Raw genomic sequence first — 13,980 nt, 5'->3', positions numbered from 1 at the left:
GCTGTTAAGAGTGATAGTTATTATATTATTGAAATCACATATTTAGCAGTTTTTATCTATAACTCTAGATGAGTAAGAAAGTTCTTTTATTCTGTCTTTCCAAATCTAGATTTAAAACCACACACTTGCATTTTTAATAGATATAAAAGCATTTATAAAAAATGAAATATACACTAAGCATCAAAACAATTTACTTTATTATTCTTTGGTAAATTTGGCCATGCTGTGTGGCTTGCAGGATCTTAGTTCCCTGAACAGGGATCCCACTTGATCCCTAGCAGTGAAAGCACTGAGCCCTAGACACTGGACTACAAGGGGATTGCCCAAACTATTTTAATTTCAGCAGATATTCAGCATGATTGTATATCAGTTGTACTTTTGTAAAAGTGGCTTCCTGGTTTTTACTTGGAACTACAAATATCCCCATATAATGTGCTAATTCTCAGTGAGTTTCCTATAGTTCCTATAAATTTATTTGCCAGTGGCTTATTAGTTACTGAATATTCAGATATCATAAATCTAAGACTATTCCTAAGAAAACTTAGTGGCTGTACTCCAAGTAATCTAGTGATTCTTTTTTTTTTCTAGTGATTCTTTTAGAAAATTTATTACATAGACTCATATTTAAGCATTATAAATTTTTATTGATATCATTGGTCTTTTCTGAGAAATCTAAAATACGACATCTATGGGGGTTATTTCAAGAGAAGACATTATTGAATAGCATACTGTCATTGGTTATAATAAATCCATTATAGATCATATGAACCTCTTTGCCAGATACTTTCTTCCAGGATATTAATAAAAGAGGTCGTAATAAAGTGACTACAACAACATTTAGTTGCAGGCCTAATGGTTCCCCAAATAATGTCAGCATGTCTATATTTCAGTATTTCACTTACATTTAAAACATTATACACATTTTTACATTCAGTAATAGAGTTTCTTGAATAATATACTTCCCAAGTAATGATTTCCCTCCTGTCCTTTGCTAATGTGATGATTACTTGAGAACTCTGCTCAGATATTACTCTTTGAGTATGTTTATTTTCACTTTCTGTAGTTTACTCAAATGCCTTTAAATTTGCCCATCCTCCAACTCAGGTAATTTGTTAGCGTATGATTTTACTGAGGTTTTAAAAAATGAAATGCCCTTGTGCACACACATTTTAAAAAAATTAATTGGAAAAAAAATACCTAAATAGCTTCATTTCATAGGCCTAATAAGTCAATGTTCTGTATTATTTACCAAATAAGGTTTTGGTCCTCACCGAAAGGTTTATGTAGTCTACAACAATAGAATTTGAATTGTGTATAGATTTTGATTAAAAGTATTTTTTATCTGTTTTTACATCTTTGTGAAATTCATCTCCCATTAGCTGAATTATGGATCTACTTTAGTAAATAATATAATTGAATGCTCAGAATTCTGCATAATTAAAATGTTATGTGACATTTTATATAATTTTATGTAGAAATTAAATAGATCAGTAGTTATGAAGAGTTCTATTTCCACATCTATTTTTATCTAAAAGTAAAAAATGTTGGCTAATATTATTTTTAAATCATGTATCAGTTTTATACGTTATGCTGTCGTACAAAATCCATATTTGTAAATTAGATGTTAAAGTGGAACTAGATGAATAGAAATAATGGTTTTGAAAATACGTCTGGAAATGAAAATGCAAAGCAAACACGCCAAAATGTCTTTGCTTGAGGCCTGTCTTTTATCACTAATGAATGGACCCTAGAAAAGTAACCATTAAAAAAGGGTAGCATATAAAGCACCATTAAAAAGCAGATTGCTCTTGGGAAAGTAATTCCAACAAATCATATGGTTAGATAGAGAAATGTTATACTTTCAGAGGGGCATTAACCCACTGATTCAGTTAATTTTGATTAATAATTGTTATATTCCAAGAAGTGTGCCAAGTGGTAAAAAATTTAATGGTGGAAAAATGTGATTCTCACTTTAAAAGAGCTTATGCTGTTCTTATTTTCCAAATTACTTTTTATCATTCTATTGATAAAGAATTTTTAAATTTCTTAGATCAAACTATTTAAAAATTACTTTCTTTTCATCAAAATATTTTACTTTCTTCTTATGACTGTCATTAATAGTACTGTAATTAGGAGAAAAATCCTCAAAGCTATGTGTCTTATTAGAGAGATTAAGTATAATTTGAGATTATTTTAATGAAGTGAAATGTAGTTTTATAAATATATAATGTAAGGGAGTCTTGTAATTTTTATATAACTGGCACATTTAATTTAAAAATTTATACATTGGTATTTGATCTCTCTCAACTAAAAGACAGTGTAGAAAAGCCTTTCTTTAATTATTATTAAGAATCATTAAAATGTTAGTGATTCTGCTAACCAAACCTATTTATTTTATACTCTAAAAAATCATTGTCTTATTTATTAATTTCATTTATTTTTTCTCATACTTAATAACATCTATTCTTAATTTCTCTGGATTACTTTAAACAGATGCGCTCAGGTCAGCTTTCTCGAAAATTGTGGGGATCTAGCAAACGGCTCAGCCAGATCTCAGCTGGAGAAACTGAATATAATACTCAAGATTCCAAGTGATTGTTATTTCTACCTTCTGTCATGGATAACTGAAATTTGATTTATCACTTTGTCACTTTAACCACATCTCTCAACTATCTCAAATGCTTCAGGTCTGTTATCCCTGAAAATCATTCAGGGTTTACCAAAATTTGGTATGGCATATGTATAAATTTAGTCATAGGTATTACTGTTATCCAGTTAAAATTTTTCTAGTTAACATCATTGAATCTATCTTATTAATTCTTAGTCTACACTAAGATGAATTTGAGAAAAGACATTTGATTAGATTTAGTGGTTTATTCCTAAGGATAATTAGATCTTTTTTTAAAAAATAAACTTCTAAAAATGAAGAAGTTAGATTCATCTCACTTACTCTAAACAGCATAAGTTGTACTTCTAATAAAAGAGTAGATAGAGATAATGGGACAGTTGAGAGATATGGCTTTTAATACATTCTTTAGTTAATCATTCTATTTACTGACCACCATATTTAAAATCCACAATTTATTTATGGAACTTCTGATCAGAGGTAATATTTGAAAAGCGTCTGTTGCATACTTGTATTTTTAAACTGGTACATTGGCTCATTCCACTACTACTTAGCATATTACTAATGAGAATTTATTGCAACATATTATCATCCTTAAATAATAAAGGTTGAGTACGAATAAAAGAAATTAGAGATACATTTTACAGATATATTTCACTAGTAGTAGAGTTAAGGAAAAATGCTAATTATGATTTTGACATTTGGGTCCTGTATAGCATTTGCAGCTCAATTTATATATGCAGAGTACAAAATTTCTTGGCTTTTTCTTTATTAAACACTATGTTTTCCCTCAATAATTTTTGGAGTTAGAAATGATACCCAAATAATTATGTTTTTACTTATTTCACATGATTGATGGACTGAAAAGAAATGCATAACTTAGTCATTTAGATATAGTAATTTAAAAAAATACACATTTCTGTTTCATGTTATGTATAATTTAGGATTACAATTAATTTTATTATACATCACTAGATGTTACATTATGCTTTGCTATTCAAGATTTTAAAGTACTGATAGATTTATTTTAGAATTCAAAGAGATTGTTAAACCTTGTACTTTTGTAAGGTCATGTTTTGAGTAGGGTCAGAAAGCTTTTACAACTATTTGAGTGTCCTTAATCTGAGATTCCACAGGTTTTGAGAGAATTTATGAATCCCTTAAAATTGTGAGGAAATTCTGTTTGTTAGCTGCCTTTTTTTCCCCTAGGAATGGGTGGTTGAGTGGCTTTCTAAATGGGGTCTGTGAAAAAAGAGGAGGAAAAAAAAAAGACTTTTTACAACGATACCTTTTAAAGTAATAATATTCTTTTTTTATTCCACAAACCTTAGAATTCCTTATATCCAGTTGTCTTCTCAATTGAATCTTTGAAAAATTTTTCCTTTGCAGTCCTCTCCTGTTGCCTGTTGCCCACAGTTGTCAATACCCTTTTCTTTATAATCCTATGAGAGAGTAAAAAAATATGAAAAGTGAAGGATTCTGTAATAGGGAAACTATTTGATAACATTCAATCGGCTTGTATAAGAGCTAGCAAAAAGTTGTAGAAGAATATTCTTTCCAGTCATTTAAAATCCTCTTTTATCAGTAGAAAACTTATATTTACGTGAATCACACCGAAATAAACTGATGCAGCATAAAGTAGAACATCTGTGAATGTGAAAGTTTCCTTTTTTGAGGACTTCAGTAATTTGTGGTAAAAATGCCTCAAAACAAGTCAGTAGAGATAATTATGATATATTAAGATTAATTTCTTCTATTAGTTTTTTCATTCTTATAAAATATTCATCAATATTTTCATTTTTCATCTTATAAAATGTAGGTTATCCTCCAAAACCTATTTTGTAGGTTTGCAGTCAAGAGAATCAAAATGATTGATTTTTGGTATTTTAAATGTTGAAGTTTTTAAAAAAATGTTTCTAAATCGAAACTTTGGAAATGTTTCTTTTGCCTATTTAATCTAGAGATTTTGGTATAAGGATGCCTTCTTTATTTTTAAGGTTATTTAATACTGGTTTTGGAAGTTATTTTGGAAATTATTGGCTTTGGAAGTTACAGAAAAGTTTAACTTAGATTATTAGGGGGAAATTCCTAAATTTTTGGTACTTTGCTACTGTTTAGATGGAGTAACTGAACAAGCAGGGTTCATTTTATAGCACAAACATGAAGAAGCTTTGTTCACAGTAGATCTTCTGTCTAGAACAATAGTAGGTGTTCAGAGCAGTAAAATTCATCCTTACATTTTCCAAAAAGTGAAAACCAAAATCTCAAAATTTTGAGAAAAGTCTTTGAGAATACTAGCAACAGTCTAGAAGAATGGAACTTAAAGTTTATTAAATAAGCAAATATAGTAGTAGCTTTGGCTGAATAGGGCTTCCCTAGTGGCTCAGCTGGTAAAGAATCTGCCTGCAATGCAGGAGACCTGGGTTCGATCCCTGGGTTGGGAAGATCTCCTCGAGAAGGGAAAGGCTACCTATTCTAGTATTCTGGCCTGGAGAATTCCATGGACCGTACAATCCATGGGGTCGCAACAAGTCTGACTTGACTGAGTGACTTTCACTTTTGGCTGAGTAATTCCTCTTTTAAACAGTGTAGACCACTGAATTAAAAATTGCTAGGTAAAATCACTGAAAAGATACACTTTGAGGGATTCTGGTGTATTTAGATGTTATCCATACAAATTAGTTCTGTATTGTATAATGGGAGAGGTGAATAGTATCATTTGTGCAGTAACAGGTGGACATTTTAGATGATGAATATAATATTTCAACTTAGCTGTTAAATGAAATGTGTTGTCTTTGAAAAACTTTTCTTCTGCTTTTGTTTCTTGACACAAATAAAATCTCTGCATCCTGATGATGTGGAGTGATTTATAGTAAGATAATGATTTTATTTTTAGAAAGTGAGGTCAAGTATTAAAATATATAATACAGGTACTACTCACTTAGAGAAAAAAAAAAGCTTTGTAAGATTTTTTTCAACTCTTCCCAAACAGTATTCTGTCATCACTTAGATAAAGTTGGAGGAGAGAAGGGAAAAATAGAGCAGGGCATGAATGAGCTTGACCAGTTGTTTTAAAGTCTTATAAGCCTGTGAAGCTCATGTCATTTATGAATCAATTTCTATTAATTTCCTTTAGTCACAGTGCTTTTTCAGGTCACATCCTTTTGTAGAAGAGAAAATGTCAAGTATTCATTTGTCATTAACAAAGAACAAGTGAGGCTTCCTTTTTTCTCTGTGTTAAGGTGTATAAAAATTATCCTTTAAGAACTAGTATTGAAAATCACTTTTATGCTTCTGAAGGAGTAAACGTGCCCTCATAATTAATTAGAATTTAGATTTGAAAGTTGAATCTTAATCAAATATTTTTTGTATTTTGCTTACATAGAAGTAGATAGAGGAAATTAACTTGAATACCCTATTTTTATTTAATGATGACACCATGACATGGCCTTTGCCTTTAAGTATATTTTATATTGTTATTATTAAAGGAATCACTAATGGAAATCTCTTAATTGAATTTAAATAGCTAACGCTCCTTTTATATATTTATATTTATAAAGTGAATAGCATTGTCTTTATCACCTTTCCAATGAAAATGCAAGTACATGGCCTATTTAAAATATAAATATTATATAAATATTAAATATTATCATGTAACATGGAATATCATGTGCGGGTGTATATATATGAAGGTTGGTCTCTTCAAATACATCATTAAATATGTCATCCATAAATAAATTCTTAAACCTATCTTTAGGATATAGTTTTTGACTGATTTAAGAAATGAAATACATTTTTTTTTTTTTCCTAAATCTAATCTGTTGTTATCAGGCAGACTCATAGCTTGTCCTAACTCCCGTTTCTCTGATCAACTCTGTCCTTGTGACTAGTCTTCAACGTTTTTATCAGTCTAAGCAAATACTGTTCTTAATATTCTTTTAGCTTTATTTATTTATCATGCATACATTTGATTTGCTTTTAAACTTGATCATCCAGAACACTGTCCTAGAGAGTTTTCCCATATGAGAGATCAGTCATCATGTCAATATTATTAAAATGTGGGCCACAGCCTTATTTATTTAATTTGAATCTAGCATTTTTCAAGTCCATTGTTTCTTAACTGAGATTACAGGTAGACTTCTCTGTGAAGTTTTATAAATATACAGAAGTTTAGGCACTACTCTGGATATTTTGAACCTCTTGATATTCTTGGTATAGAAAAACTATGTCTCAGGGTTATGAAATCAAAATATTTTCTGCTATAGAAATTATATCCATTCATTTTTTATAAATCAGATCTGGTATTCACAGGCTTATTTGAAAGTAGGTGTGATCATTATCCTTGAAGACATTTTTTTCTAAAATTTGCTTGGAATGGCTTTCTTATCTTTGTCTTGCATGCCACAGTAACAACTAAATTTCCTTTTCAGTTTGCATTATTCTTATCATAAACCTCTTCAAACCTGTCATATTTAGAAATTGTAACTAATATCTGTCTTCAGAAAAGTGTTTGCTTGTGTTAGTTCCTAGTGACTAATCAGTGAATATTTTGCATATCTGAATTAGGTAATATTTTTAGGTGTTAATAAAATCATGAGTAACAAAATGCTAGATTTAAAACATTGACTTAGATCTCTTAAAGCTATGAAGCTAGTAATCAATAGTTTTCCTAATTAAAAGCATTGACTTAAATTCCCTAAGCACTTCTGAAGACTTTTGTAGGTGTAGCCTCTGTATGGAAGTACTCCTTAATTTTTCATATGAGATGTCCTAGTATTAAGAAAAAATAGAGCATTAACATTTAAGATATTTAAGCCTGTATTGAGAATAATTAATTTTCTGCATTAAAAACATAGGACCATCTTAAAAAAAAATAAAACATAGGGCCATCTTAGATTACAAAAATTATGATTTTCATCAGTATAAGAAACTGCTTTTCTGATACATTGTAGTAATTCATCAGATACATCTTCTTAGATTATCTCACTGACATTTGTCACATGTGGGTGATTTCTAAAAACACTGTAGGATTTAGACCTATAAAGCTAATGGCTTTAGTGAAAAAAGCAGAGATAAAGTTGTATTTACTTTTGTCTTAATGCCTTTAATCTTATGAATTGAAAATTCAAAGGAAAAGAACAAGTAGAAAGTCACTTGGTCAACATTTGTTTTCCTTGATTTAATTTTAATGTTTCCTTGGAAACTTATTTTGCAAATATTACCATAATAATGATAATACCACAGTATTGTCATTGAAAAGGTTACCCATTCTTTTTTTTAAAAAATTCCCGTTCATTTTTCAAAGTTGACTGCTAGTGGACTTTTCAGTATCTGTGTGTGTGTGTTTTCACTTAAAATGGCTGTCTCATTATTTAAAATTTATAACTATTTTTGAGTGTATAAACTGATTAGCTATTTATAATACTATTACAGTACAGCATTGTAATTTGAGAAAGAAAACAAGTTAGGATTTAGGTGGGATTGAAAAATAAAATTATATTTTACTGATTAAAATATAAACTTTTTAAAAAGTCTTATTCCAATGGACCTTTTAAAATTTATTTTTGTAATATATTGTACTTAATGTGTATAAAATTAGAGGCTTTCTGGTAGCCAGTATTCCAAGTAAATAGTTAATATTCAAATGCTATTTTTGTTGTTCCTTATCTTGGAAACATTTTCCCACAATATCTAAGCAATGTGTTTTAAGATTTACTGGACTCAATCTACAGATTCAACAAATATTCCTCTTGCATTTTGGAGGAAAAAAGCTTATCTATGATAAACATATTTTTCTCTTTAGAATGCTAAAATTATATTAATCAATAAACAATTTAGAGAGTAGTTCTGGTAAGGCGATGTCAGTTGTCAGACTTAATTGAAAAAATGTCAGCCCCTTAGTTTCTTATATAGGTATTAAATGTAATAATTTTATTTCTTTGGGATTTTAACTTTTTCATGAATAATTTTCAAAATATTTAACTACAATAGTTTCTACATTTCTTCCAAAATTATGGCATATTTCAGTACATCTTACTGTTAAAGATCTTTTATACTTTTTATTTTTTTTCCTATTGTACTTTTTACTGGTCTCTCCAATTCTTAAATACCATCACCAAAAAGTTTTTGTGGCTTCTGTTTTACAGTTAGCTTTACAGAAAACCATATGGCTGGTCTGTTCTCTTCGGAAATTCCTAATGGGTATTGCTTTCCTTCCCCCAACTGTTTGCTTTTATATAGACTTGGAGCAAAAATATTAGCAAAAAATAATCATCTAACCAGTCATTTTCTGTCAGGTTCAGTGCTATAAAAAGTGAATTACACTAAGATTGAAAAATATTGAACACATGTGATTTGGCCTCTTACGTCAATCTTTCTGGGATCCAGATTAAATAGGAGTATTTCAGTGTTATCATATAGGTGACAGTGATTTGAATGTGTGTGTGTGTGTATACATATATATAATATACACACATATATATGCACATAGTCAATTCAGAGGAGGATAGCTAAAAATTCGGAATTACTTGTTTAAAAGAGTACTTGCAAATTGTGCTGCTACTTAAATATTTAAGGAATTCAAAAATTTAAGTATTTATCATAAAGTGTTCCTTCTCATTTGTTCTACTGGAATTGACCATTAAAAAGAGAATATTAAGCCTTATTTATATCTAATTATTGACTGTGCAAACTGTGACTCAATGAATACTTGTATGCCAAAAAAAAAGGTTTTAAAGTTGAGATAGTTTTAGACTTAATAAAGATGTGTAAATAATTTTTATTAGTATTATTATAATGAAGTTACTGTTAATTTGGTGCAATACATTCTTCCCTTTCTCATCCTTTTAAAATTAAATATATAAGATGTATGTTTTGTTTTGTTACATTGAATGTTTTAAAATTTTTCAGTGTGTGTATATGAGCTAGTTTGTTTCTGTATAGCATGATTGAAGATAATTGAAAAATTTGCACATTTTTTAGTCATTTGGAAATTTGTATTCTAACAGTTTTTAAGAATATGCATTTATTTTGTAAACAATAAATTAGCTTTGTATATGAAAATGGTTTGAATCAAATAAAAAAGTGATGTTACTTTCTTCAGCTCATTTGTAATTCTCAATTTATATAGTCTGATTAGAACTTAACATTAGCTAAACTATTTGAACTTAGCAAATTATAGACCTAAATGCAAAGCCCGTAACTATCAACTTACAGATGAACCTAAAAGAATGCATTTCACAGTCTTCTGTCACAGCTGAAGAATTTGTTTTGGAAAGCTTTAATAATGGGCTGCAAACAAACCTTCCTGACCTTTGCCCTGGAGGGAAACATACTGATGAGTAAGCAAACCTGCCTTCTATTCCAGAAGGAGACTGTCTCTGCCTTCTAAGGTGGTTTGCTGTACAGATGTCCTTGAAAAGACATGTCCAGAACAGAATGGCAGATTATACCTTGCTCTAAACAGACTCAGTTTCCCAACACTACCTATCATCCACTAAGTCTTGTCAGACCACCATGTCTTAAGGACCATAGGGAAGAGGGAAGCTGCCTGAGCAAGGATCCCAGATCTCCAAAGTCTCCACCACTATTGCACCAGTGCCCCTTCCTCAGCTAACACATTGGTTTACAAGTCATCTTGTATGAGTAGATAAGAAGAGAAAAAAGATCAAGCTGCATTTACAGAGGGGATGGCTCAGTATGTGAGTAAAGACAACAATGGATAGCAGGTGAGTCGAAGCCTTACTTAATGGGTGGTCTTGAAAAACGATGGCAAGGGAAAACCATCTTGGTGAGCAGATCTTTAGTGGTACCCCATGTCATTTACTTTGGGTGGAAAGAGAAGGGGCCCAAGGTGAGAATGCAGATGGGAATCATGGGCCATGATGAAAGGCCTGGCCAGCTGATGAGAGGCATAAATGGAAAAAGATTCTTAAGATTGGGGACACGAAGGTGTCAGATACAAGTGTGTAGATGGACATATGGAATTAGGAAAGAAGCATGAAAATCTTTGAGTCAAATATTAGCACTCATCAGGAGCATCTACCATGAAAGAGGCATTAAGCAATCAAGTGGACCAAACAAGCAATTCAGGTGGCCCCTGCATTGGCCACTCTAGGGCTGGTACAATGGGGAGGTACATGAACAAAGTGGCCACAATGGCAGAAATGGAGACTATCCATGGGCTTAATAGGATGAACCCTCCACTTCTCAAGGCTGGTCTAGCTATTACCACCAATGAATGTCCAGATTACTAACAATGAAGATAAATGCTTAGTGCCCAAGCACTCCTCATTCCTCAATGGGCCACATGCTGGCAAGTTATGTATTTTGGGCCCCTTCCATTCTGGAAGGGCTAGAAGCTCATTCTTATAGGAATAGGCATGTATTTCATGTACATGGTTTGCTGTTTATGTCTGTAGGGCCTTAGCCAGCTCTATCTTAAGGACAGTGGAGTATTTGATTCATTGGCAGTGGATTCCACATAACATGACCTTAGATCATAGGACCCACTTTACAGGAAATAAGTGCTGGAGAGAGCCCATGACAACAGGATCACTAGTCATATCATATCCATCACCCACAAGCTGCCATGCTGATAAAGCATCAGAACAGCTAACTGATGTGAGGGGTAATTGACCTGGACAATTAGGGAGAGGAACAGCTGCCACTACATAATGGAATATGTAACAGTGTAGAACCCAGGCGATCTCCTTGGGCACTACTTTGGACTTCTTTGCCCAAATGTGTCTGTAGATAGAGAACCCATAGTCTGAGAAGTACATGATCACTAGGGACTCAGGCAGTTCAGAATCATTCATTCTTCCAGGCTAACCAAGCAAGCCTCAAGACTTGGTGAGTAGAGACTCTAGCATGGATAGAGGAGTAAGAAGATTGTAAGTATCAACTGTGGCCCTCAGAAAAACTGCAGAGGCTAACTTGCAAGTTTTTTCTCAGGAAGAGAGTAAGGTGGGTGCATAGAAAAAAGGCCCAGCAAAGCCCAATCATTGTTGTAATTATCCCAAACTCCCCACTAAGTTGGTTTAGGAGTTACAGGGGCTGCATCATAATTCCACTTCCTCTCTGCCCAACCTAGGTTTCATCCTTCACATGTATTAATCCCCACTAAATATCCGGCATTTTAAACTCCATCTCAGACTGCTGTTACAATATGCAAGTACCCCATGCCACTCAACCTGTAGGCACTTTTATCACTATGTCAGACTCCTAAATGATTTTTTGAGATTTCTCTTTGACTTCCTGGCATGTATTTTTTTTAAGGCATCTAGGGAATTTCTACTTTATGCTCACCAGGTCTCAATAGTATGTCATCAGAGTAATAGACATGATATTGTGTGGAATACCATTACAAACAAGTTAGAGGTATATGTGCTCACATCACAGAGGAGAAATGACAATGCCCTGGAGTATTACACTGAAGGTGTAATAGGGTCTCTCCCAGGTAAAGGCAAACTGTATCTGGTCACCCTTATTCATTAGAATTGAGAAAAAAATTTTGCACCCACCAAATAGGCAAGTTTGATGATGATAATTACCATGGGGATCAGAGTCCCAGCAGGAAACAGATGGCATGCTGAAATTGGTAGGTAAAAGAGTTCAAGAATGGGAACTTTTATGAAGATGTGGGAAGGGTTTAAGGAAACCACAGGGTTTCAGTGCCCCAAGACTAGCAACAGTGGTGAGCTGTCATTAACCCTAAGCCTGAAGTGACAAGAAAAGAGTTCCAGCTCATAGAAAGGGTATCTGTGTGGGGGCCTTATGACAGAGGCTGCACTCAACAGTGAATCCACAGCATGAAAACCAGGAGAATGAATATCCAGACTTTCCTTTCATCCTAAGCTACTATTTCCTATTGGCCAGTCTAACCAGAAGTCAGAAGGCTAGGAAACCCACTGAATGTCCTTTTATATGGATAGAGCAAGACAGAGCAAGACAGGCCCCTGCCCTGGGTCCCATGCTTGAGAGAAACCCACATATCACAAATCCATAAAAATGGTCAAATTTTTATGCCCACATGGGCAAATCAGTATTTGGCGTTCAGTCAGGATTTAGTGGTTAATCAGGATTTTGTGGTCAAATGAACTTTTAATATCTACCCTCATAGCTAACAGTGCTCAGGCTCCAGGGAAATACTTCATATCTCATGTTCTTTATCTTTTAAATAAAATGGGACTGCATGTAAGTGCTGTAAGGGTTTGTAGGTTATGCTTTAAAGTTGGAGGAGACTATAACAGTGGAAGGAGTATTTGAGCAAGTCGATAAAAATAGATAAATTAGCAATCTTGGTTCTCAGAATAAACACAATAGATTTTTGCCTAATTAAAAAATTTAGGGTTCCATTAATGGACTGGAAGTACTTGACAATTATTGTGGCAAACATGGTGGTTGCAACTGTCAGCTTAGGAACACTTTTCCATATTAAATTCCTTTTAAAATTATATATATATATATATATAGGTCTAGATATGATGTAAAGTGTGATACCATTTCTTTACACTACCCTACAGATTTAGTTGTTGCTTTAAGAGATGATGAGAATCATAAGTGATAGAATTGTTACCATAAATTTAAACTGTTTTACAATATTTGCTGTAATAACAATGGTACCATATATAACAACTCCATTACAGTTGAACACCATAAATAAAAGTCAGTTCATTTCTGAAGCTAAATATTAACTATAAATTTTTATTGATAATTCCAGTTGCTACTGCCTGGAATTTTGCTAACAGAGCAAAATTTCTTCAATTTGAAAGTATTAAAGAAAACTATCCCATGTATTAATTATATGACTCAGTAAACCTGAAAAGATTGTTTTAAAATATCTATCAAAAAAATCTTTTCAAGGACCACAATGACTGGGAACAGGATAATTTGGCATTTCTGCCAACAGAAGACAAATAATGTTAAAATCTTGATCATAAAAATATAGAGATCATGCTGAAATAAAGGGAAGACACATTTCATGAAATAAATACATAATATTGTGAATTATGTGTCCATATATTTGATTCAAACATCACTAGACTGTGGTAGCACATCCAGACGTGCAACAACAACGATTAATTTGAGCTATTTTTGTTATATGTATTTTAAACCCACTTGGAAAACGCTTGGCTAGGACGATAACTCCTAACGTTTTCTAGAAGGCGGGGTCCCTCTTCCTCCAGCAACTGGGTCCGGGAGTCGTGGGCGTGTTCGGAGTCGAATCCGCCGGAACCCCGCCTCGGGTCTCCCTGTTTCTCGGCGCCCGACCGCAGGGCAGACCACGGCACGCCCCCCAGCGGCCCCGGCCACGCCCCCAGCGCCCCGGCCACGCCCCCAGCGGCCCCGGC

At 32.9% G+C, this 13,980-nt stretch overlaps 1 protein-coding gene across 1 annotated transcript in view; it reads left to right on the top strand.

The window, feature by feature from the left end:
* The window catches only part of NBEAL1 (neurobeachin like 1), a 78,163-nt gene extending 73,616 nt beyond the window's left edge, over positions 1-4,547 (top strand). The window contains exon 37 of the mRNA XM_043444554.1: positions 2,494-4,547. Within this exon, the coding sequence (XP_043300489.1) occupies positions 2,494-2,595 (102 nt within the window). The 3' untranslated portion in view covers positions 2,596-4,547. The remainder of the gene's footprint in view (positions 1-2,493) is intronic.
* Positions 4,548-13,980: the final 9,433 nt, after the last annotated feature.

The sequence above is a fragment of the Cervus canadensis genome, chromosome 24 (assembly GCF_019320065.1).
Source record: "Cervus canadensis isolate Bull #8, Minnesota chromosome 24, ASM1932006v1, whole genome shotgun sequence".
Classification (NCBI taxonomy): domain Eukaryota; kingdom Metazoa; phylum Chordata; class Mammalia; order Artiodactyla; family Cervidae; genus Cervus; species Cervus canadensis.
This window is presented reverse-complemented; position numbering and strand designations above follow the sequence as displayed.